The following is a 27156-nucleotide window of genomic DNA, read 5'->3' on the forward strand; positions in this document are numbered from 1 at the left end:
TGTGCATTTGTTAGCCTTTTTAACATACAGAGAATACAGGTTTTGAAAAGGGTTTAAGTTCACTTTATAATGGAGTATGTTCATTTATAGGCTCCTATACAGTATTTGTGTGCAGATAAATGTTAAAAATGCTAAAACTAAAAATCGAGAGAATCGGCAATATCGTAGAATCGCAATTTAACTCGAATTGCCATCCAAAAAAAAGTCGTAGAAGAATCGAATCGGGAGAAAAAAAGCGTATCGTGGTCCTAGAAGCCCTAGAAGAAACCATGACCTCAGACGTGTCCCACAGCGCCCAGTGTCTCTGCAGCAGGATGAAGCAGCAGACGAGGAGCAGCTCCTCCTCCTCCTCCTCCTCCTCCCCCCGGCTGCTCCTCCTCCCGCTGCTCCTCCTGCTCCTCCTCCTCCCCCTGTGGAGCCAGCAGGCCGAGGCCGTGGTCCACTCCAGCTTCCGGCGGCTCAGCGGCCGCGAGAAGAAGGAGATGCAGAAGGAGATCCTGTCCATCCTCGGTCTCCCGGGGCGACCGCGGCCACACCCGCCGCTCCGCCCGCCCTCGTCCGCGCCCCTCTTCATGCTGGACCTGTACCACGCCATGTCGGCCGACGGCGAGGACGAGGGCAACGAGATCATCGTGAACACCGGGCCCGGTCCTGGCACCGGGACCGGGACCGGGACCGGGACCGGTTCGGGTGGTGTTGGGCGGTTCGGGGGCGGTTCGGAGCGGCTGGCCCAGGTGAACCACCACGCCGCGCTGCCCACACTCAGCACACACACGCCGCCGCTGGGGACGGTGGTGAGCGAGGCCGACACCGTCATGAGCTTCGTCAACCTGGGTGAGTGTCAGTCAACCTCGTCTCGTCTCACCTAGAGCGCTGTAAAAGAGAGTAACGACAGCATCGGTCCAATGGCAGCGCCTCCTGGTGGAGGAATATGGGTTTTGCAAAAGCGCCCAAGAACTGACATCTCTGCATTGTTGGTGAATGAGCAAGTGTGGTGTTTTCAATCATTTAAGGACATTTATAGATCACCCACGTTAGTAGCATCATTGAGGACCCTTTACAGATAAACATTAACACATAGGCGAGTAAAAAAAAAAAATTTTAATTAAATAGTTGTCTACATTAATGTTTCAATCTACATTTTGTAATAAACAAAAACAAAGTATAATTTGATATGACCAAGACACCTAAAAACAAAAACACGGCCGTTTTCATCAATTTACAAGCAAGTGGGCAACACACACACATACATTGGAGTGAATGGGTTTTCTGGACGCTTTTGCAATACCCATATCCTGCCACTAGGGGTGCAAAACCCTTAAACCCTTACCACGGGAGTCAATGGTGGTGTCGCTACTCTCTTATTCCAGTGCTCTAGTCTTGTCTCACCTGGTTCAGACAGGAAGTGACGCAGCTCACACTTCCTGTTTGTTGTTGAAGCGAAATTCATGCAAAACCAACACAGTTTTTCATCAACAGTCTCTGTATTTCCCTCTAAAACAACTCTGTGTGGTAACGTTGTGTTATTATCTCATAGCGTGGTGAATGTGCAGCTCACAACTTGTCCACCAGAGCGTTGTGGAGTTGTTGGATTGTGTATTTGATGAGTTTTAATGAGAAAAACCAAGAAATCCCATAATGAGCCTCCGTAGCGTAGCTCTGAGCAGCTCACGGCTCTGCTCCGCCGTTCTAAAAGATAGCTTGCACCGACAATTAAAGGTAACGAACCTACTGCTATGACTATAGCGATGATTACCAAAATGTTGAACTATCCCTTTAAACATGATTTATTCTTCAGAAGTCACCAAAATAAAAGTACAGAGCTACATCTTGAAAGCAGCTCTGATTATTTTACTTGTTGAGAGTTGGATGCAGCTTTACGAATACGAAAACTTTATTTATTGATTTATTCATCTTTGCTTCCACCCATTGACATGTCTTAGGACACACAGAACATATTAATGAAACATTGCAGAACAGAAAAATGTCAAATAAGACACATTTGAAAAGAAACCCTCATCAAAAGTAAGAAGCAGGAGTAAGGGTAAATAGCTACCGCATTCTAGTTCGATCTATTGCATTGGCAGTGTCTGGGACAAAGGACTTTTTATAGAGATTTTTCCTTGCCATTGGTGTTCTGTATCGCTTCCCTGAAGGAAGATAAGAGTTTAAATTCACTATACAGAGGAGGAGAAGAGTCGTTAATGACCTTCTCAGCTTTACTACTGATTAATTAATCGTACAACCGAAGCCTAACCCTTTATTATGAAGCTGGAGCTTAAAGTTGGGTAGCTTAGCTTAATTTAGCATATAGCCAAGAGAGAAGAAACCAAATAGAAACCAGAAGCAGCAGCTCATCGGCCGTCTGATCTCTGACCGACTGTTTGTTCACAGAGTTAAAGAGGAAAAAGTGAGTTTATGTAAAATTTGAGGAAATAGATTATTTTGTGCCTGGTGAGTCCAAATATTTGTGTTTAATATAAAACTGCTCAGATTTCATGCCGAGTGACTCAGAGACTCAGACCACAGAAACCAAAACAATGAGGTTTTTGCAGTGTTTCAGTGTAAAAAGTGGCTTCGCTGTCGACTGTTGGGTCTCAAGCCTCCTCAGACTGTTTCCATAGAGACAAGAGAGTCAATCTGAACATTTATAATCAAAGACTTTGAAGTTTTACTGTTTGCGTTTCATTTCAATGTTTTTTATACAGTGCAGTTTTCTTTCCTGTGTTCGGAGAAGTTCAGGTTCAAGTTTAGGATTGGGATCAAGATCAGGATTAGGATTTGGTTAAGGTTCAGGCTCAGGCTCAGGATTCAGGGTTCAGTATGTTTAAGATAAGAATCAAAATCATGTTCAGGATGAGAATCATGATTAAGCAAAGGTTAAAGCAGAAGTAAGCGGAAAGTTTGTGTTAATATAAGTCTTAAATAGTTGTATCTTCCCACAGCAATCACTTCTATAGAGTGTTTGGTCTGAAACACGGGTCTGTCAGTCACTCTGCTCTGCTCTGAGCCGAAGAGAAAACTTTCCTTGTATCCTACAACCTTTATCCAATGAGGAGAGAGAACGGCATAAAGGGGCGGTCCTCTCTGTATGTGCAGCCAAGGGATGCGCGTGAATGTGGTGATGTAGGGACGAGGGCGGGGACTGCTAACTCCATCTGCTGACAAGAAGTTAGAGAAAACCACCGGATCGCTTACTTCTGCTTTAATTGAAAAAGAAAAAGTTATGGTGGGAGTTAGGTGTTTAGAAGTCGGATTGAGGTTGGAATGAAACTGGATGATGCTCTCTTTGTCCAGAGTGGGAGTGACCTGTATCTGCGTGCTGATGGTATAGGCTGTAATCAAGATCAGATTTGGTTGAGGTTCATGCCACGTTATGTTCAGGATCAGATCATGTTAGGTTGAGGATCTGGTTAAGTATCAGGTTCAGGTTTTGGATAAGGATCAAGATTAAGTTATGGGTCATTGACAGGACAAAGGTTAGGTTAAGATTCAAGATCAAGTTCAGTTCAGGATCAGGATCAGGTTTGCAGCTAGGATACGCTAAGCTAACCTCATTTAAGATAAATTAATCAAATAAATAAGATAAACTATGATAAACCAAGCTAAGTTAAAGCAGAAGTGAGTGGTCCGGTGGTTTTGGCTAACTTCCTGTCCTTCCTGTCCCGTCATCCCTTGGCTGCACACACAGAGAGGACTGCCCCTTTATGCCGTTCTCTCTCCTCATTGGATAAAGGTTGTAGGATACAAGGAAAGTTTTCTCCTGGGCTCAGAGCAGAGCAGAGTGACTGACAGACCCGTGTTTCAGACCAAACACTCTATAGAAGTGATTGCTGTCAGAAGATACAACTATTTAAGACTTAGATTAACACAAACATTCACCTGACTTCTGCTTTAATTTAAAATAAAATAACCTAAGCTAAATTAAACTGGCTGCAGCCCGGTGCCCTCTCCTCCTCCTCCTCCTCCTCCTCCTGTGACTCGTCTGAAACATTTTTACCGTCACTTCTGACGCAGCAGTTTTTTTGGGGATTTTTTTCTCGTCTTGCGGTGTTTGGCAGCGACTTGTGAAACCGTAGAGCCGATGAAATTACACCGTGTGTGAACTGGATGACACCGACAACAGTGACATGTCTGCGCTGCCGTTTGAGTTTTTTCTGCTTCTTTGCAAATTTCCACAAACATTTACCCCCAGAGAGAGAGAGGGAGAGAGGGAGGGAGGGAATCAAACCAGCGGCCGCTCTGTCGTGGTCGGTTTCCATTTCAGAGCAACATTCCTGCATCGACCAGCCGACGTCCACTCCTGCTGCTGCTGCTGCTGACGGACAGAGTCCAGTCTGGGTCCAGACAGGACAATGATTGATTTATGATCATTGATTATTGGTTTGTTTTCAGGTTCATTAATCGCATCATTGTTTAAACCAGGGGTTCTCAACTAGTCTCACTCTGGGACCCACATTTTCCCATTGTCATTAAGTCACGACCCACTTTTATATACAAGATTTATTTTATTTTTTTAAGCCTTTAAAAACTCATTTTGCACTTTATTGAGCAAAGTGCATTTCAGAGCACATGAATGAAAACTGAGGAGTTACCATGACAACTGCATGTACGGAAGTGAAAAAAAAAATATCAAACTGCACAAAATGGAGACCAACAACATATACAACACATATTTGACACATATTTGACTTCTAATGCATCTCTGCATTCAGAGCATGTTCACAAAAAGGAATAAATATCAAATTGCACAAAATAAAACCCACAAAACAAAACAAGATTCACTGCATTCAGGCCACATTAATAAGAAACTGATATCTTTGCATTCAGAGCAAATGGAGCAAATAATAAGAAAGTGAGGAGGAGCATTACAACTGCATGTGTTCACGTGTCTCGTGCCTTTCAATATAAGTTATTTTTCAAAATAAAAGACATGTCCAACATCAGATGTGCATTAAATAGTATTTACTTTTTTGACCAGCTGTCTGCGACCCATCCAGGACGGGTCCACGACCCACTTTTGGGTCCCGACCCACCAGTTGAGAACCACTGGTTTAAACCTCCTTGTTTTTTTATTGGTCATAAAGTTTTGTTCAGTTTTTGGTTTAACAGAAAGACAATAGTCTGGTGGACACAATTAACATTAACAATGATAATGATAAACATGACAATAAATAATATTGAAAACATTAAAACAAGACAATGAGATATTATAAATATATTATGAAAAAAAAAATAGAGTGTAGCAAGGGTGGTTTCTGATTGGTCAAGAATAGGCTCATACTTGGGGCCACTGTAGCTTTTAAATGACATCAGTCTCAGTCTGAAGTTGATTGATCAAGAGGAAAACACTGATTATTGACGAACAATTATCAATAGCCTATGTGATTAGAAAATCATCAGGAACAGAGTTAAACTATTATTTCCTATTTAAGTCTCAGGTTAAAATTCTACGTAAAGTAAAAAACAGTATAATATTATAGTTTAAAAACTTTATGTTTATGTTTTTTCACATTATAACAATATATTTCCAGGTTATTCCGACATACAAACTCATCACATTATAACAATATAATGATTTATGAAGTTACAACGCAAAATATTGAAAATGAATCATGAAAATTTATCATGGCAGCACTGGGACTCGACTCCATACACTGTGAATCTGCACAAGTACAATTAGTCTTGAATTTGCCAATTAATTAATCAATCAATCAATAAACAGCTCAGTTATTGATATTGTAAATGTAAATGTGCTCCATTGCCTCTGTAGCGGTGAACACAGTGAGTAGCCTACGCTGCTGGAGGTTTGCAGCAGCCTGACTGATGCCTATCTGCCGTTAAACATCCTCCATGAGTCTTGATGGTTTCCTTCCTCCAGCTTCTCTGGAATGAGGTTGATCTGATCCCAGTTCACCGTGGGAAACGTCTCCCACCTCCTCCTCCTCCTCCTCCTCGCTGCTGCTCGGGGTCTTTAATGAACTCCCATCAAATGACAGGTTTCCTTTTCCAAAACCTCGTCTCTGTGTTGGAGCAGAAAGCTGAACCCTGACATTTATCAGTCAGCGTCCAGAGGGATTCTTCTAAACAAAGTCGACCGGTGTGTTGAACAGCGTTTCAGAGTTTCCTGTCTCACAGACGTCATGGAAATGCATCTCAGACAAAAGTAAAGCTTTAGAAAGAAGAAGGATGACTTTATTCTGTCTAATGGAAGACAGACCATGATAATTAAGGCCGACAAAGAAAAAGGTGTGGGAGGTTTTGTTTTTCTCCTGAAGTCAAGTTTGATCCCAAGAGTTTCTGAGATTTGTGAATCTTCACAGTGAAATCTGTACGAGAAGCAGTTTGACGACACAAATTGGACCATTTTCAGATCTTAACTGGTTTTAAAAACATGGAGACCAGAAATAAGAGGAGAGATTAAACTGGTTTTTAACATTTATTTGTGGTAAAGACTTAACAGACAAGAGATCTTACATGATCCAACATGACTTCAGAAGAAGAACAAATATGGAGGACGATTAATGCCGTCAGCTGCAGTAAAAACCAAAATAAGATGTTGTCGGCTGTTAATGCTTTCTGCTCTCTAATTGGCTATCTATCGGAAACAGCCTGATTGATCGATTAGGAGCAGTAAAACAATCATGCAGACCAAGGGGGCAGTTGTCGGTCTGAGAAGTGAAGCTCACTTCCGCGTTCAAAAAGCTGCAATCCCCTGGGCTGTCGCTGGGGGCTGGCTCCAGAAGGGAGCAACTCCAATTGAGCCCCATGTTAAAATAGCCGATTTTACAGCTTAAAAAAACATATTTACAGCCTGGTACATTTCATTTTTTTGGTCTCAACCGATAGTTTCTACCCCCGCACACACTCTGAGGGGGGTGAATTTTTTTTAAACTCTACCGTTTTACTGTTATTAGGTTTAAAGTTCTGGCCAATTAGGGCGCAGAACCGTTGAGTGACAGGTCCGGCGACCGCTGCTACGAGGCCAGTGGGCGGGCTCTCGGCCGGCTAACGGCCGCACCGCTCCAAATATGGCAAGTAGAATCCAACATGGCGCGGCTCAAACCCCCGTAGTAGCGGCACAAAACAGACTCCCCCAAACCAATGGGTGACGTCACGGACGCTACGTCCATTCTTTTTACAGTCTATGATGCAGACACAACACAAACCTTAGATCGGGCCACACCCCGAGTCCCAAAAGTCGTCCAATGTGTAGCCTATAGCCTAATCTGCCAAATTTTGAGCTGTATGTATGTACAGTATATATAGAAATGCATATAACATAACATAAAATAACAACATGTTTGATGTTTATCAACTCAATCAGGAGCAATCAAATAACTTTAATGATGCAAACTGGGCCAAAGATCGTCCAGCATGTATAATCCAACCCAATCAAGATCTAATCTAGATCCTAATCTGCCATGTTTGTGACCCGTATATATAGATATGGATGTAAAGGTAAAGGTAAAGGTACTTTATTAGTCACATATACAGCTAGTACAGTGAAATTCTTTCTCTGCATTTAACCCATCCCCGAGGAGCAGTGGGCAGCCACGGTGCAGCGCCCGGGGACCAACTCCAGATTATGAGCCAGTGCCTTTGGTCAGGGGCACTGACTGGAGGATTAACCTAGCCGACATGTTTTTAGTGGTGGGGGAAACCGGAGCACCCGGAGGAAACCCACGCAGACACGGGGAGAACATGCAAACTCCACACAGAAAGGCCCTGGGCGGCCCGGGATTCGAACCCAGGACCTTCTTGCTGTGAGGCAAAAGTGCTAACCACTGTGCCACCGTGCCGCCACCGTGCCGCCACATGTGTATTATACATGTGTGCATAGAGCTATAGATACACAATATAACATTTAATAATCACATGTTTGATATTTACATTTTCCGACTCATTTGAGCGTTAAAATAATGTGCACACCACACACAACATCTGGTTGGTGACACACTGGTTTTCTCACTGGCTGGCTATTGGCTATAGTGTCATCTGTTTATGACACACTCACAAACATACATATAAAAAACGTAAGATGTAATAACTTGTCTTTTTTATGATTAATACTTTATTGGGACTTTTTGAATATCACAAGTATGTACTGTATGTGGCAAATGTTTGGTTATGTAACAATGTTGCGTGTGCACTCCAGCAAACAGAAAAAACAAGACAAAAACAACCTAACAAAAAAAATTGGAAAACAAACAAAACAAAAACACAAAGGGGGGGGGCGACAATAACAGATCAACATGTGTTCAGCAACGTGTTCAGAATAATGATCATATGTCATCAGGCCTTAAAATGTAATAACAGGAGCAGTAAACTCATCACACTGAGGATTATTTGGACAGATAATCATATGCGACACGCCTTAAATTAGGCCACGCCCCCTCCCTCCCTCCCTGATCATAGAGGGGGGGGGGGGCTAAACTCCTCCATCTTCTCCAGCAGCATCAGAGCAACAGATTTAAACATGTTTGATGCTTTGATGCTTCTGAACTCTGGTAAATTTAGTCTCTTAGTTCCCATAACTAATCTAATCAGCGTGTCGCTCGTGTCCAACAGCTACAGTACGGGTGTGGGTGTGTGTGTGTGGGTGTGTGTGTGTTCCTACGCATGTGTAATGGGGAGACACAGCTGGTTAGAATTAAAGGCCATGCTGCTGCTGACACACACACACACACACACACACACACACACACACACACTGAAAAAAGTCAAGCAAACGGTCCGAAGCGAGATGAAAATACGTCTGTGGAGGCAGCGACGCTAAAAATACCGGGCAGGGCTGCAATTATGGTGTGTGTGCTGAGCAGCTGCTGCGGTTCAGGGCACTAAGTGTCTCTAATTACTGCACTGTGTGTGTGTGTGTGTGTGTGTGTGTGTGTGTGTGCTGATATGAGCACACCCATCAGGGGTGTCCTGCCCTTAGTATTTCAATTTACCATATATTTAATGTGTGTGTCTGACCAGAGCTATTTCGTGTCTCTCTGGGGATCCAGTGTGTCCACCGCCTCATCTCCATATTCTCCTTTTTTAAACATTTTTGTCCACTTGTTTAGTTTTTTGCTCCTGTTTCTATGTGAACTTGGACTTGAACTTGAACTTGAACGCGCCACCAGCCGCCAGGGCCGTTGCTAGGAATTCTGGGCCCCCTTAAAGAATACTAAAGTGGGCCCTTCCCCCTAACTTTTCCTTTTTTTTTTCTTAGACTACGTATGTATTATTGTTTTTTATTCAGCCTTCTTTGTTTTGATGCTAATGCAGCATTACACTGCAAAAACTCAAGTATCTTACCAAGAATATTTGTCTTATTTCTAGTCAAAATGTCATTTCTAGTCAAAACAAATCTCATTATACTTAAAATAAGACACATCATATTAAAAGTAGCTTGTTTTTAGACACTTTTTACTTCTTTCAAGCTGATTTTCACTTGGAATAAGTAGAAAAAATCTGATAGTGGAGCAAGTTTTTCTTCCTTATTACAAGCACAAAAAACTTACTTTCACTGGCAGATTTTTCTATTTATTGTGAATTTAAGTGAAAATGATCTAAAAACAAGTACATTTTTAGGTAATGAGTCTTATTTTAAGTGGAAAGAGATTAGTTTTGACTAGAAATGAGACATTTGGACAAGAAATAAGACAAATATTCTTGGAAAGATGTTGAGTTTTCACAGTGTACTATGAGTATTAGTCAGGGTCTTACGCAGAATAAATCAGTCATACAAAGATTAGACTACTGGGGTTTTTTATGGGCCCCACTGGGCGCTGGGCCCCTAGAGTTATCATCACCTTTCTCCCCTATACAACGGCCCTGCACCGACCGACCGACCGTCCTCCTCTGCCTTCGTGCCCTTCAGCAACACACAGTGTGTCGGTGCTGCTGCCCAGTGTGAGTGTGAGTGTGATGTGGGGTGTTGGTGAGAAGGAGCGTACACGCCTCATAAAGCCTCTCTGGGTAAATAAAGAACAGAAGCGATGCGTAGGAAAAGTTGGAAGAGGAAAAAGAAATGTTTCTCCCTCTCGCTCTCTCTTTTTTTCTTCTTTTTTTTTTTAAAATTTTCCTCTCCAGGACTCGAAGCCTCGTTTTATCTTTTATGAGAACAAGTCGGAGGAGCGACCACGTCAGAGCCGAGAGGATTAAAAACCTCCGACTGAGCTGGAAGGAGACGAGTTGAACCAAGTGATGCGTTCAAGTCTGTCTGAGAAAAGCAGAATGAAAAGTTTAATTTAGAGACACTATACTATACTATTAAATAAACTTTAACAGCAGGAAAGACATTTGCTGACGTCCCTGTCTGCGTCTTTTAAACCAGAGAGCTCTTAAGTAAAAATCTAGTGTTACACCATAATATCACACACAGAAATCATTCTTTTAGGTGATTTTACATAAGTTTGTAGTGTTTGTATCTATGAACTGTAACATGACAGTGACTTGTATGTGTGTTCTTATGTTTATTTTGTTTTATTTTACTGCTCTGTCCGTGCTGATGTGTTCTCTGGGCTCAGGGAAACTTAGCAGATGGAAATGCAGAAACTATAATCTGGTGCAAAGTGAATAACTCAGTGAAATCAGTGACTGAACTAAACTAATCCAAACCAATTGTAATCAAACCAAACCAAACAAACCTCAACTCAAATCAACTCAACTAACCTAAACTAAACTACTAAACTAAACTACTAACCTAAACTATTCAAATCAAATCAACTCAATTAACCTAAACTAAACTAAACTAAACTAAACTAAACTAAACTAAACTAAACTCAACTACTAAACTAAACTAAACTCAACTCAACTTATCCAAACCAAACTAAATCAAACCAATTGTAATCGAACCAAACCAAACCAGACCTATAATTTAACCTAACCTAATCAATCCAATTCACACCAAACCAGACCGAACTATACCAAACCAAACCAAACCAAACCAAAACTATACCAAACCAAACCTAACTAAGCTAAACTAAACTACTAAACTCAACTAAACTAAACTCAACTAAACTAAACTAAACTAAACTAAACTAAACTAAACTAAACTAAACTAAACTAAACTAAACTAAACTAAACTAAACTAAACTAAACTAAACTAAACTTAACTTAACTTAACTTAAAGCAGAAGTAAGTGGTCCGGTCATTTTCGCTAATGCTGCGTTCCAGGCAGGCTTTTGAAACCGTAAATTACAGCTTCATGTCACGACTTACGACTTTGTAGCGTTCCAGGCAACCCACTCGTGTTTCTCCGACCTGTTTTACCGGTGAAAGTCACTATAACGGCCACTCGTAACTTCTGACCCGTGAACTCGTACCAGATCGAACTGGTACGACTTCACAGGTCGGAAAAATACGAGTTTCCTTGAACGCACCATAACAGTCCTCGTCGCTACGTCACCACATTCACGGCGTTCCTTGGCTGCACACACAGCCCTGCATGCCGTTCTCTCTCCTCATTGGATAAAAACTGTAGGATACGATAAATGTTTTCTCCTGGGCTCAGAGCAGAGCAGAGTGACTGACAGACCCGTGTTACAGGCATATGCTATGTTTATATGTTACCTGCAAGTCAGTGCCAGGCAGTAAAGGGCTCTGTGTAAGGGGACTTAGGCGCATGCGTGTCGGCGGCGCTTTTGTCAATAAAGTTCATACTGAAACATGGTGTCAGAAGTGGTCTAGCTCCACAAGCTAAAGAAAAACCACGCCATGGCAAGTAGTGTTCCTGCACCCGAAGGCATGCAAATGTCTGGGAACTTAGCAAAGAACTGGGAAGTGTTCAGGTCAGAGTTCGAGGACTTTTTGCTGGCTACAGGCCTGACGGAAAAATCGAAAGAAGTGCAGGCAGCCGCGCTGAGACGGCTAATGGGTAACGAGTGCCGCCACATCTACATGCACAACATCACATTAACGGCGGATCAACAGAAAGACCCAGCGGCTATATTGGATGCTCTAGGAAACTATTTCAAGCCGGCGAAGAATGTGATTTATGAAAGATACGTGTTTGGATGCTGTAAACAAGAGACGGACGAACCGATTGACAGCTTTCTAACGAGGCTGAGAGAAAGTGCGTCATCCTGTGAGTATGGTCAGCTAAAGGACGAGCTGATACGGGACAGGCTCGTGCTTGGCGTTGCTAGTGAGGACACCAGACGGCGCTTGCTGCGCGAACGGGAGCTGACGCTACAGGCAGCAGTTGAAGTCTGTCGGCTCGCAGAACTAACGGAGAAACGTATTAGGATCATTGGGGGCCCGCCAGTGCAGACGGACAGCGTGCATGCGGTGGTCAATCAAAGCGACAGCCGAAAAATACAAGGGAAAATGACCGGGAAAGATCCGCCATGGAGTTGTAAATACTGTGGAAACAAACACATGAGGGGCAGAGAGCGATGCCCAGCCTACGGTAAGATATGCAAAGTTTGCGGCATTTCAAATCACTTTGCCAAAGTATGTCAAGCCAGTAATAAGTCTGACAAGATAAAAAGAGTGCATGTGCTTGAAGATGCTGAGCAAGGAGAAGGGGACTCAGATACTGACGATAGACTGTTCCTAGCCACTGAATGCATCAATACTGTTGAAGCCCCGAAGCGGAAACGTAAATGGTTTGCACACCTACAGTTGAATAATAAGAGGCAGGCATGTCAGCTGGATTCCGGTGCCACTTGTAATGTCATGAGCCGCAAGACGAAAGAGAGACTGTCACCGGGAACAGCATTACAGCCAAGCTCGACCCGGATTAAATTATATTCGGGACAATGGATGTGGTCACTTGGGACATTTCACACGGACTGTAGGATTCGAGGAGAAAAGTACAACCTCATATTCGAGATTGTGGAATCCAAGCAAGAGCCTCTTCTGTCGGGGGACACATGTGAACGCCTGGGCCTTATGAACATCACAATCCCAGATGAACTGAAAACAGCAGATTCAAGCCAGCACACACCACTCACAAAGGAACAACTGTTACAGGAATACCAGGATGTCTTTCATGACCCAATTGAGTCAGTGCCAGGTGAGATACACTTTGACCTGGACCCTAGTGTAACTCCTGTACAGTGTGCACCACGAAATGTCCCAGTAGCTTTGAAAGCGAGAGTTAAGAAAGAACTGGACAGACATATGAGAGAAGGCAACATTTTACCAGTGACTGAGCCAACAGCATGGATTAGTAATATGGTGACCATTGCAAAACCAGAAAAAATAAGACTCTGCATTGACCCAAAGCCTCTGAATCAAGCACTGTTGAGGTCCCACTATCATATGCCGACGCTGGAGGACGTATTGTACAAGCTGCCCAAGGCTCGCATTTTTACATTAGTGGATGCTCGCGACGCCTTTCTACAGTGCAAGCTTGACGATGCCAGCAGCCGTCTAACGACCTTTTGGACACCATGGGGCCGCATGAGGTGGCTGAAACTCCCATTTGGAGTCTCAGTTGCCCCTGAATTCTATCAACGCAAACAACATGAACTGCTACTGGGTCTGGCCGGCATTGAACCGATAGCCGATGACATTCTGGTGGTCGGCTGCGGTGACACGGATGCAGAAGCAGAACATGACCACGACAACAACCTGCAGGCCCTCATGAAGCGCTGCAGGGCTGTTAAGCTCAGACTGAGTGAGCGCAAACTGCAGTTTAAGCTCAAGGCTGTACACTTTCATGGTCACATTCTGTCATCAGACGGCCTGAAAATCGACCCTGAGAAAACACGGGCTGTGTTGGAAATGTCCACTCCCACAGATGCGAAAGCTGTACAACGCTTCATCGGATTTGTAACGTATCTTGCTAAATTCCTGCCAAAGCTTTCTGAGACGTGTGAGCCACTCCGCAGACTTTTGGACAAAGACACTGAGTGGCACTGGTTACCAAAACATGAGGATGCAGTGAAAGTAATAAAGCAGATGGTCGCCAGCACACCTGTTCTTAGGTATTATGATGTCACTAAGCCTGTCACAATTCAAAGCGACGCTAGCATGACTGGACTGGGGTGCTGCCTGTCGCAAGGAGGGCAGCCTGTGGCTTTCGCTTCCAGAGCGTTGACGCAGACTGAACAAAACTACGCTCAAATTGAGAAGGAGTGTCTGAGCATAGTTTTCGCCTGTCAGAGATTCCACCAGTACCTATACGGCAGGGAGACAGTCACTGCAGAAACAGACCACAAACCATTAATTATCATCTTCAAAAAACCGCTCCTGAACGCACCAAAACGTCTCCAAAGCATGTTGCTGCAGCTGCAACACTACAATCTCAACGTTGTGTACAAGCCAGGGCCCGAGATGTATGTCAGCGACACCTTGAGCAGGGCAACAGCACCAGCCCGCAGGCCTGACACCCCAAGTGTACCACACACTGTGTGCATCATGGACAGCAACCAGGCTGAGTACTCACAGCTCGACCAAGCGCAGCACCTGAACGTTACAACCTTCCGATTCCAGCAAATCGCCCAGCACACTGAATCAGACGAGATACTCCAGGAACTGAAATCTGTGATCATCAACGGATGGCCAGATCACAAAGAGGATGCTCCACTGGCTGTGCGGGAGTACTGGCCCTTTAGGGACGAAATGAATGTCCAAAATGGGGTGTTATACAGAGGGCAGTGTGTAGTCATCCCAAAGGCCCTGAGAGCAGAGCTGCTCAAACGCATACACACCAGCCACATTGGTGGGGAGGCATGTTACAGACGAGCCAGGGACACGCTTTTCTGGCCAAGCATGAAAGCAGAGATTAAAGACTTTGTGGCGAACTGTTCTCCTTGTAATGAATATGCACGGGCACAACAGAAAGAATCCATGATGTCGCATGATATACCGGTTCGTCCCTGGCAGACGGTGAGCATGGACGTTTATTCTTATGCTGGTAAAGACTTTCTCATTGTTGTAGACCATTACTCGGACTTCTGGGAAATTGACCATCTGCCAGACCTGTCAGCGGGTACTCTCATCATGCGCTGCAAAGCCCAGTTTGCACGCTACGGACAGCCAGACAAAGTGATCACAGACAACGGCCCGCAGTTTGCTTGTGAACAGTTCAGGAAGTTTGCAGCAAGCTGGGGATTCTGCCATGTCACAGCCTCACCCCGACATCCAAAATCAAATGGCAAAGCGGAGTCAGCCGTCAAAATAGTTAAATCACTCTGCAAGCGGGCTAAACTAGATGGCACAGATGCATGGCTGGCCATACTTCACTGGCGCAACACACCTACAGAGATGTTAGACAGCAGCCCGGCCCAACGCTTAATGTCACGCAGGCTTAAGACTTCACTACCAGTCGCAGACAGCTTGCTTACACCACAGATTGTGTATGGAGTCGCAGAAAAGCTGAGGTGGAAACGGCGGATCGCAAAGTCAGTCTACGACACTTCTGCCAGAGACCTCCCAGAGCTGAAGAATGGAGCCCATGTGAGAATGAAGCCTCTGCCGAGTGATCGCACAGGACGGTGGCGGCTGGGACAATGCCTTCAGGAGGTTGCTCCCCGTTCATACATGGTGAATGTCGACGGCACACTCTACAGACGCAACCGTGTGGATCTGCGTGTGGCAGAGCGCTCAGCTCAAATACAGCAGTTGGAGATGCCAGAGCAGAGCAATCCTGACCAGGGACACAGAATGGGAGAGACAGTCCCATCTGAGACAGAGACTGTCTCAGGTCAGAGCATAGCAGGCACAGGGGAAACTCCTCAAACCACAGCTACACGGATGCAGCGACAGCACTCGACACCTGGAAGGTCTGCAGGCTCAACAGGGCATAACGTCTATTCACGTTGTGGCCGCCTGCTACGACCACCACAAAAACTGAACTTGTGACTTGGATATATACACACACACACACACACACACACACACAAACACCTCTACATTACATATCTGGCCTAATGCCCGGGACTGTTCATTACGTTGCCTGCAAAGAAAAAAAAAAAAAAAAAAAAAAAAAAAAGAATGTTTGTATGCACTTGATATGCTACACAATGTTTGTGAAACGGCAGGAGAGTTACATATACTTGTGAGAAGATACAAGGTTAAAAAAAAGATTTAAAAAGAAGTGTTATTGTTACATTATTAGTATAGATCCTTAATGTTTCCCATATGCTAATATGGTAATGTTGATAATGAGACATTATTAATTTAGATCTTTAATGTTTTCCCATAGGCTATTATGGTAATGTTGATAGATAAACAAACAGCTAAAGGGAAGGAGATGTTACAGGCATATGCTATGTTTATATGTTACCTGCAAGTCAGTGCCAGGCAGTAAAGGGCTCTGTGTAAGGGGACTTAGGCGCATGCGTGTCGGCGGCGCTTTTGTCAATAAAGTTCATACTGAAACAACCCGTGTTTCAGACCAAACACTCTATGTAAGTGATTGCTGTCGGAAGATATAACTATTTAAGACTTATATTAACACAAATATATCACTTACTTCTGCTTTTCATACCAAACCAAACCAAGCTAAACTAAACTAAACTAAACCAAACCAAACTAAATCAAACCTTACTGGTTTTTTGCAGCTATAAAAGTCTAAAAGCACTGATGTAAAGGCGGGTTTACACTGCACGACTATTCGTCTGTTCACATCTCAAACTGCACGAGCGTCCCTCTTCAGTCCTACGTCTCAGATCAGTCTCAGACCCCCACTAATTGCACGTCGTTCTACGATTGCGCTCCACCACGATTACCCTGCGATGTCGCTGAGATTTGTGCTGCTCTATAATTGCTCGATTGTAAACCTCAAATTGACATTGGTTCCTGATATTGGTTCCTATATAGCAGAGTCCATGTGGAAGATCAGACCGACAAACACACACACAGACAGCGCGCATCACCTCCAAGGCCGCTGCTGCAGAGAGAGAGAGAGAGAGAGAGAGAGAGAGAGAGAGAGAGAGAGACGCTCTCCAGCCAGCTGACGTGTAGTTCACCTGCGGCTCACCTGCAGCTGTCAGAGGAGCCGCTAGTTCTCTCTCTCGCCTGCACTTTGTTTAAAAATTCAGCTGATCAGCAGCCAGAGCACAGTGGAAGTGGCTGGTGTGTAGGCTCGCTATTTTATACTGTAACGGCAAGAAAAAATAATCGTCCTCAATTGCTGATTGATAGTGTGTGTACATTTGTCGGGCTGATCTTCCATCACGGACTGCGCTGCATTACTGATCATCACCCGGTCACCCTGTCTGTCACAGCTGTGGTCTAACTTCAGCTTGTCACTTCCCTGTCCCTCCTCTCTCTGTCTGCCCGTTCTAACTCCATCTGACGAGGTTCAGCATAATATTCAGGTTCATAAAGGCTCTGTGCTCTGTGCTAAAACAATCTGTCATGGTAAAAACTTGTCGTATGTGCAGAATCGTGACGTAGGACCCCATACATTGTCCGTCACGACGAGAAATTTTCTGGCATGTCAGAAAATAATCGGGAGGTCGGCGACTCGTCTTTAGGGCGTCGGGACGTGACGCAGAGCCTCACTAACCATACGTCCCGATTATGCTCACGACCCCGCGATCCCTCTAAGATTATGCAAATTAGGCTGCGACTCGTCTGGGACGAGAAAATCGTGGCAAAATCGTACAGTGTAAACCCGCCTTAAGTTAAAAGCTAACACTCTTTTATTTTGAAAGGGTTCTGACATCACTGATCACTGACTGTCAGATCAAACCGCTGTCCTCTCACACTCACCTGTCCTCCTCCTCTTCCTGCCTGTGTGTGTGTTTTGTTATGTGTGTGTGTGTGTGTGTGTGTATGTGTGTGTGTATGTGTGTGTCTGTGTGTGTGTGTGTGTGTGTGTGTGTGTGTGTGTGTGTATGTATCTGTGTGTGTGTGTGTGTGTGTGTGTGTGTGTGTGTGTGTCTGTGTGTGTGTGTGTGTGTGTGTGTATGTTGTGTGAGTGCAGTGGAGCAGGAGCGTGACCTGCTGCAGCCCCGTCCCTACTGGAAGGAGTTCCGCTTCGACCTGACGCCGCTGCCCCAGGGCGAGACGGTGACGGCCGCCGAGTTCCGCATCTACAAGACGCTGACGATGGGTCAGAGGGCAAACAGGACGCTGCACATCTCCGTCTACGAGATCCAGAGGGAAAACAGACACAGGTTCACACTCCTCTTCCTCCTCCTCCTCCTCCTCCTCCTCCTCCTCCACTGCAAAAACTCAACATCTTTCCAAGAATATTTGTCTTATTTCTTGTCAAAATGTCTCATTTCTAGTCAAAACTAATCTCTTTCCACTTAAAATAAGACTCACAACCTAAAAATTAACTTGTTTTTAGATCATTTTCACTTGTTTCAAACTAATTTTCACTTGAAATAAGTAGAAAAATCTGCCAGTGAGAGGAAGTTGTTTGTGCTTGTAATAAGGAAGAAAAACTTGCTCCACTATCAGATTTTTTCTACTCATATCAAGTGAAAATCTGCTTGAAAGGAGTAAAAAAAAAAAGTGTCTAAAAACAAGCTACTTTTAATATGATGTGTCTTATTTTAAGTAGAATGAGATTTGTTTTGACTAGAAATGACATTTTGACTAGAAATAAGACAAATATTCTTGGTAAGATACTTGAGTTTTTGCAGTGTAATGCTGCACTAGCATCAAAACAAAGTAGGCTAAATAAAAAATAATAATACATACGTAGTCTAAGAAAAAAAACTGGAAAAGTTAGGGGGAGGGGCCCACTTTAGTATTCTTTAAGGGGGCCCAGAATTCCTAGCAACGGCCCTGCCTGCAGGTATAGCTGAGCCTGACCCCTGACCTCTCCCTGTACATCTGCCATAAGCTGGTAAAGCAGGGGTGTCAAACTAATTTTAGTTCAGGGGCCACACTGCAAAAAATCTAATATCTTACCAAGAATATTTGTCTTATTTTTTGTCAAAATGTCATTTCTAGTCAAAACAAATCTCATTATACTTAAAATAAGACTCATCACATTCAAAAGCAGCTTGTTTTTAGACACTTTTTTTTAAACTTCTTTCAAGCAGATTTTCACTTAAAATAATCTGATAGTGGAGCAAGTTTTTCTTCCTTATTACAAGTACAAAAAAACTTGCTTTCACTGGCAGATTTTTCTACTTATTTCAAGTGAAAATTAGTTTGAAACAAGTGAAAATGATCTAAAAACAAGTTTATTTTTAGGTAATGAGTCTTATTTTAAGTGGAAAGGGGTTGTTTTGACTAGAAATGAGACATTTAGACAAGAAATAAGACAAATATTCTTGGAAAGATTTTTGAGTTTTTGCAGTGCACATACAGTTTGCAATTTGATCACAACAGTGAAATAACAGCATAATAACCTATGAATAACGAGAACTCTAAATATTCCCTTTGTTTTAGAGCAAATTAATCCTCTGTTTTACAAAAAATGTTATGCACAACCTGAAATTTCAACTTATAATTTCAACAGTATTATGTCTCTTCTGGGGCCCTCTATTACTGCCAATAATACTGATCGTTTACACACCTACTAGTGTACAAACTCATTGCATTTTTCTAATCTGTCATTATGAATCAACACCCTAGCCTGGCATGTTTTCACCCATCAATGGTTTTTAATCCGAAATGGAACCAAATCAACCTAAAAGTGCAGCCTGGGTTTGATTTACACTTAATATTCAAAATGATATACAGTAGTAGGCTACTATGTAAGTGGGAATACTGAATGTTATATAGGCCTACTACTAAAACTAACAAAACCAACCAATAGACCAAAGTGAATTATTTATGTGAATTCCATGTGGTTTTTGTTTTGTCTGTAGCCTACTCTGATGATTTTGTTTGTTGTCTAAATATGAAATGTGTCTTGTAAACCCTTATAGGCCGGGTGCCTTAATTGGTGCATGACACTTAAATAAATATAAATTAATTCAATTCATGCTGTAAACACAACACGTCATCAGTTTTTTTTTTTTTTGTGTGTGTAGCATTATGTGTGTATGTATGTTTATGTGCAGCAACAATTTGAAGTGCAACAACAACAATGAAGGGTTGGCTAATTGTAATTACGCAGGATTTCTCTAGGGATCGACAGAAGTTACACACTATAGATTTAAAAAAGTGAATTGCTTTTGGGCCCCCAGTGGTCACAGGGCCCTGAGCAGGTGCTTAGTGTGCTTGGTTTGACTGACAGCCCTGGAGTAGAGAGAGAACTGAGTCATCAAGCTTTGATTTTGAACCAGTGGCATTTCAATAATTGTGTGTGTGTGTGTGTGTGTGTGTGTGTGTGTGTCAGAGAGCCGGAGCTGGTTCTGCTGGACATGCAGTCGGTGCCTGCGGGACAGGAGGGCTGGTTGGCCTTCGACGTCACCTCCGCCTCCAACCACTGGCTGCTCCATCCCCGTAGCAACCTGGGCATCCGGCTGTACGTGGAGACGGAGGAGGGTGGGTGGTGGCGCAGCAGATACACACACACACACACACACACACACACACACACACACACACACACACACACACACACACACAGACTGCAAAAACTCAAAATCTTTCCAAGAATATCTGTTGTATTTCTAGTCAAAACTAATCTTTTTTCTCATAAAATAAGACTCATCACCTAAAAATTATCTCGTTTTTACATAATTTTCATTTGTTTCAAACAAATTTTTTTTAATGCTTGTAATAAGAAAGAAAAACTTGCTCCACTATCAGATTTTTCTACTTATTTCAAGTGAAAATATTTTTTTATTTTTGATTTAACCTTTATTTAACTAGGCGAGCAAATTAAGAACAAAATTCTTATTTTCAAGTGCAGCCTGAAGGGGAAGGGGGAGGGGAGTGCTAAAAGTGAAAACAAGGTTATATAAATTACACAGAAAAATTCAATATAATACAATACAATACAATACAATAAAACAGTTAATCAATAGGGCATGACAGAAGCAAGTGCAGGAGTCGACTGTGCTTGAAAGAAGTAAAAAGTGTCCAAAAACAAGCTACTTTTAATGTGATGAGTCTTATTTTAAGTATAATTAGATTTGTTTTGACTAGAAATGACATTTTGACTAGAAATAAGACAAATATTCTTGGTAAGATTTTGAGTTTTTGCAGTGTACTGATGATGAGTCATGATGATGAGTCATGATGATGACACGTTGCTTCCTGTCCTGTCCTGTCCCGTCTGCAGACCGCTCCCTCTCGGCCGGCTGGATCGGGCTGGTGGGCCGCCGGGGGCCGCGGTCCAAGCAGCCCTTCATGGTGACCTTCTTCAGGGAGAGCCAGGTGCCCTGTCGGCCGCCCCGAGCCGTCAAGCCCCACCCCCGCAAGAAGAAACCCAAATACGACCTCCCCGTCCCCAGCATCCACAGTGAGGGCCACAGACACAACTTAAAGGGATACGCCAACATTTTTTTTTTGTGTGTCTTGCCTCACTCCCGAGTCCATGACCAGCAGATAGACACCATCCTTTCCACTGTGCGTGCAGTAACAAGGGAGATAGAGCCGTATCGCCCGTAATTAGCTTAGCTCAAACACTGGTACGCCAGAGGCTGATTTCATTTTAGCTCTAATCTCTGTAAATATATCACTTTATCGACATTTCAAACATGTTTAGGCGAGACAGTGGTCGTTTAGATCAGCAGTGTGTCGTTAATTTGTCTAAATACCAGCTGTTTACAATTTTGTTCGGACGAATTCGGCAGTACTCAAGCTAGCCGTTGTGACCAACGCACTTCCGGTTACTTTCACAAAATAAAACACCCGTTGCCCTTTACATACAGAAAACCATGACGATAGAATTTGTGCTTTTACTTTGAAACAGGAAGCTAACCTACCCTCGATGTAGCTAGCTTGAACCAAAATAAACCGTCTTTGCTTGAACCCTCCGTTTTGACCGATCTCGTCCCGTTAGCGGCATTTGACCGCTCAAGATGCCTTACCGGAGAGTTTTGTCAGCTCTGAGACGAAGATCGGCCCGCCGGTTTCCCTTTAGAGTTGCTGAAGAGTTTCTCTGATGACTTTAGGTGGAGGCAGGCTAACACTACCCATACACTTCCAGTGTTTGAGCTAAGCTAATTAGCGACTTTAGGTGGAGGCAGGCTAACACTACCCATACACTTCCAGTGTTTGAGCTAAGCTAATTAGCGACTTTAGGTGGAGGCAGGCTAACACTACCCATACACTTCCAGCGTTTGAGCTAAGCTAATTACGGGCGATACGGCTCTATCTCCCTTGTTACTGCACGCACAGTCGAAAGGATGGTGTCTATCTGCTGGTCATGGACTCGGGAGTGAGGCAAGACACAAAAAAAAATGTTGGCGTATCCCTTTAATCACCTTTAAAACATTTTAAACATCCACCTCTGACCTTTAGGGTTAAGATTTATAATGAATATGTGTCAGTACCTGAACTTAAATCGTTCTCATGCATTGATTGTGACTTTTAATGTTCATTATGATATTAATTATATGTTTTTCCCGCCTCTTCCTGCTTCAGATCGTAGTCCGGTGAACAACGGAGGTCAGCCGTGTAAGAAACACGAGCTCTACGTCAGCTTCAGCGACCTCGGCTGGAAGGTCAGATTCAAAAACATCTGATTCATTTCATCTTTTCCAACTTTAATACGTTAAATTTTGAGGTTTTTATTCAGGTTTATTTACTGCGAGGTCGGAATCAGAATCAGAATCAGAAAAACACGACGTGTCACTGAGTTCATTTTGTTTTTCTGTCGCTGAAAATGTATTCATCGTGTTCCCAAAACTCCGACCGCAGAGGCTTCTGGGAAATCTGTCCTCTTCTTTTATAATGTGGTGATGAAACTCCCTCACAACAAAACCTCTGTTTCTTAGAAAGCGTCAAGTGTTTTGAGATTTATTGTTTCTCTGTTGAAGATGAAAGTTCAAACTTAAATGAACGACACTGAAGAGGCTTAAAAGAAAAACCCCAAAAGAAACCAGAAAAATAAATCTAGTACTAACGTTTCTCAAACAGATTTTTTTTATTCTGTATTTCTTTGAAAAGTGTTACAACATGTTTCCTGCTCTGACTCGTTCATTTCCTCAGATAAAGTCCTGTTCAGACTCTGTAGTCTGAACCAAATTCTCAGTTGTCTGAACCCACTGATTGAATCAGTCACTTCTTTTGGCAAAACCATCAGCACTTTTCACCTGTTTAGACACAACTTACCAACACATTTTCATTGTGATGCAGCTGTGTTGCATAATGCTGAGCACAGGTGGCAAAAGTCAAACACAAGTAAAGCACAGGCTTCACCGGTTGAACACAACAACTCAAAATGGATAACACTTGTGTCCAATGATGTGAGGGAACATATATAAACCAGTTGAGGATGAAGTCCTGTGGCCTGATCCAGTACAGAGAAATGATGCTGTGGCTGAGTAATGCACTTCTCATTTCTATATTTTTGTACTTTATTTTTATGCAGGCTTACTGTATACAAGTGCTAAATGCACAAGATTTGAAGTGCTACGTGTAAAATGCACAGGATTTCTGGTTTTTGTACTTTTTTTTTTTTTACAGTACTATGTACAAGTGCTAAATGCACAGGTTTTTTGTTTTGCAAGAGGAGAAGATGAGAGACGACAGGGTGAAGGAAGAAAGGATGAGGGAGGGAGGGATGAACTGGGAAGAAAAAAGAAGAAGGAAGGAAAAGGGGATGAAATGGACGTGGGGAGGGAGGGAGGAGGGTGAAAGAAAGGGAAGGAGAGAAGTGCTACAGTGTAAATGCACAGGTTTTTTGTTTTGCAACATGCATTTAGCTACAGTGAACGATAAACATTTATTTCTACAGCTTCATATCCTGAGCATTGTGTTTTCTATTTGTCTATGTAGTGTTTAGTGGCTGCTCAGTAGTGTTTTTAATTTTGATTGACTCGGGGCACGATTTGACAACATAGTTCAGTTTTGGGCGCAGATTGAACTGTTTTGAGGTAAAAGTTTGGTTTTGCAAGAAGAAGAGTCTGAGGTTTTGTGAATGTAGCTTGAAAATTGGGGTTTGTGTTCACAGTTTAGAGAAAAGGAGAGAAGCTTTCAAGAAATGTGTCTTAGCAATCGAGAAAAACTGTATTATTATAACCTGTGCATATGTATGTGTGTGTGTGTATGTGTGTGCGTGTGTGTGTATGTGTGTGTGTGTGTATGTGTGTGTGTGTGTGTGTGTGTGTGTGTGTGTGTGTGTGTGTGTGTGTGCGTGTGTGTGCGTGTGTGTGTGTGTGTGTGTGTGTGTATGTGTGTGTGTGTGTGTGTGTGTGTGTCCCCTCAGGACTGGGTTCTGGCCCCCACTGGATACTCGGCCTACTACTGTGATGGAGAGTGTTTTTACCCTCTGGGCTCCTGCATGAACGCCACCAACCACGCCCTCATCCAGCAAGTGGTCAGTGAAGTACACACACACACACTCTTATCAGCTTTACAAATAGGCTATATGACGTTTTAGAGCATTTGTGTTTTTCGTATTGACCTCTCTGGGCCACCGTAGCTGCTTCTGATACTGAATCAACTTTATTAGTAGGAAAGAAAATTGCTGACGTGTGTCTGTGTCTGGTAAATTATATTATATAAAGTTGATAATCACAAGTTCCTTTTACAAATGAAGATTCATGTTTCATGTTAAAGGGGACATATTATGAAATATCATTATCATATAAAAAAAAATCTGTAATTTTCAGGCTCCCTAGGTTGAAATCCATGTGGTTTTACAAGCTGTTCCCTCAGTTGTGTAACTATGATTAGAATTTGCATAATACCACCTCTACCTGGTACTGGTAGAAGGGGGCGGGGCAAACAGTGGTTCATTTGCATTTAAAGGGACAGGCTCTGAAACCAGCCGTTCTGAACAGGGCTGTTTTGATTGGATGAAAAGAGCTGTGATGTTTGATCCTCGGGGCATTTTGACCAAAGCATGTCACAGAGTTGTCTTTAAGACACCTGGGAACTATTTTAATTTGTGGAAAAGGGGGCAGAATATGTCTCTTTAATAAATATTAAACTAGTGTTTACTGGTTTGGACGTCAGATTCTCAGCTGGTTTTTCAAAAATAACTCCAAAAACAACATTTCATTTTTGTCTCTTTGTACTAATTATCATGTTAATCTTCTCACCAGGTTATGAACCACTGTTAGATACAAATAGTATAATACTGTAATTTCCCAGCTTGGGATCAATAACTCCCACCAGAACTTTTTCCTTTTTAATTAACCTGTTTTTAACTAATGTGTGGTTGTAGGAATGAGTATTATTATTGTGTTGGGTATGTCTGTGGTATGTAGGGATGCGTGGATCGTTGTTTTGCACCTGCACTTTTGATGTCCGGAATAATAAAGTACTTTTGAATTGAATTGAATTGAATAAAGTATATCTATCTATCTATTAAAGTGCTTACACAATAATGCATCCTAATGCTGCATTAGCAGGACTTTGGGTATTTCTATGTTGTTGTATTTACTCCTTTAGTAACGAGGATGATGTGTAGTTAATGTCACGATACGTTCACTCAGATGCAGTTATCTATAATGTATGTTTGTAGCAACCAAAAACGTAATAACGGCCAATAACGTAATAATTTTGGCCATTTTAAATGTAATAAAGCCAATAATGTAATAACGTGCCGATAATGTAATAACATTTTTGAGCCAATAACGTAATAACTTTTTGCCAATAATGTAATAAGTTATTACATTACGTTATTGGCCTAGTATTAAAAAACCTTTGAAAATGTAATGACTGGTGCCGATAATGTAATAATACATAGATATGACTGCAGTTCTTGGAAATAAAAGGCTTTTTTGCAGTTTTGTGCAGTGTGCTGATCAAAAATAGGTATAGTGGATGACATAGTCGTCATATTTATTCATCCAAGATCACCTCTCTCTCTCTTTGTCTGAGGCAGGAAGTTATAGGTACATGACTGAAACATAAACTGGTTGGCAGACACCATTAAATACACAAGTTTCAACAGTCAATTTCCCCACGGGGACAAATAAACTACTACTACTACTACTAAGTTTGGTTATGTTTCGGAGGTTGTTGATAGCCTACAATGCTTACTTACTGCAAACATATCATTGAGCATGGTAGAAGTGAGAGAGTGAGAGAGGGAGAGAGAGAGAGGTGAAAGATAGTACATAATCTTCTTGGATGAATAAATATGACGACTATGTCATCCATTATATCAATCAATCAATCAATCAATTTGTTTATTTCGGGCATGTCAATTTAAATCATCATCATCACACTTCATCATCAAATAATACAATACATGGCCGAAAGGGAAAAGCGGGAGAAGCAAAAGCTTATCTAGTCCCGCCCCCATTACCCACAGAATAAGAATATTTGTCATACATACATATCTTTTTGCTTTTTTCTTCTTTTCTTATTATTATATATATAAATATATATATACACACATACATATATATACATACATATATATATATATATATATATATACACACACACTACATTTTGATGTAACATTCTTTATAGCTATTTTTGATCAGCAAACTGCACAAAAACTGTAAAAAAGCCTTTATTTCCAAGAACTGCAGTCATATTTATGTATTATTACATTATCGACACCAGTTATTACCAGCCAATAATGTAATAAGTTATTACATTATTGGCAAAAAGTTATTACGTTATTAGCTCAAAAGTTTTATTACATTATCGGCACGTTATTACATTATTGGCTTTATTACATTTAAAATGGCCAAAATTATTACGTTATTGGCTGTTATTACGTTTTTGGTTGCTACATATGTTTGTTTTCATATTTCTCATAATCTCATCTTTGTCTAGCATTTCTTCACTTGTGCAAATCAATGAATCAATCAACCTACAGATTAGAACCCGTGTGTGTGTGTGTCTGTGTGTGTGTGTGACAGGTCCACATGCTGAAGCCCGACGAGGTTCCCAAGGCGTGCTGCGCCCCGACCAAACTCAGCCCGATCTCCGTGCTCTTCTACGACGACAACAACAACGTCATCCTGAAGAAGCACCGCAACATGGTGGTGAAGACCTGCGGCTGTTTATAGTTATCATTATCAACACAAAAACACAAAACCTACAGGTGTCAGTCAGGACGAAACACAACAACCACCACCTGAACTTTACACCAAACTTCAGACATTTACAGAATCTAAATCAATATTTTTTACTTTTACACTTTTTTTTTTTTTTTTACTGTGGGATTTTCTCTGTTCACGATGATTCATGTTAAACTGGACACTTGTTTTTTGTTAT

The 27156-nt window shown here is 42.3% G+C and overlaps 1 protein-coding gene across 1 annotated transcript; it reads left to right on the forward strand.

The window, feature by feature from the left end:
* Positions 1–269: 269 nt before the first annotated feature.
* On the forward strand, positions 270–26948 carry bmp8a (bone morphogenetic protein 8a). Its single transcript, XM_085790670.1, has 7 exons — positions 270–834; positions 17876–18068; positions 20195–20343; positions 21086–21265; positions 22393–22472; positions 24179–24289; positions 26799–26948. The coding sequence occupies exons 1-7, from the start codon at positions 270–272 to the stop codon at positions 26946–26948; spliced, it is 1428 nt and encodes a 475-aa protein (XP_085646796.1).
* Positions 26949–27156: the final 208 nt, after the last annotated feature.

The sequence above is a fragment of the Trachurus japonicus genome, chromosome 11 (genome assembly GCF_045865225.1).
Source record: "Trachurus japonicus isolate A0001 chromosome 11, Traja_1.0".
In the NCBI taxonomy this organism is placed as follows: Eukaryota; Metazoa; Chordata; class Actinopteri; order Carangiformes; family Carangidae; genus Trachurus; species Trachurus japonicus.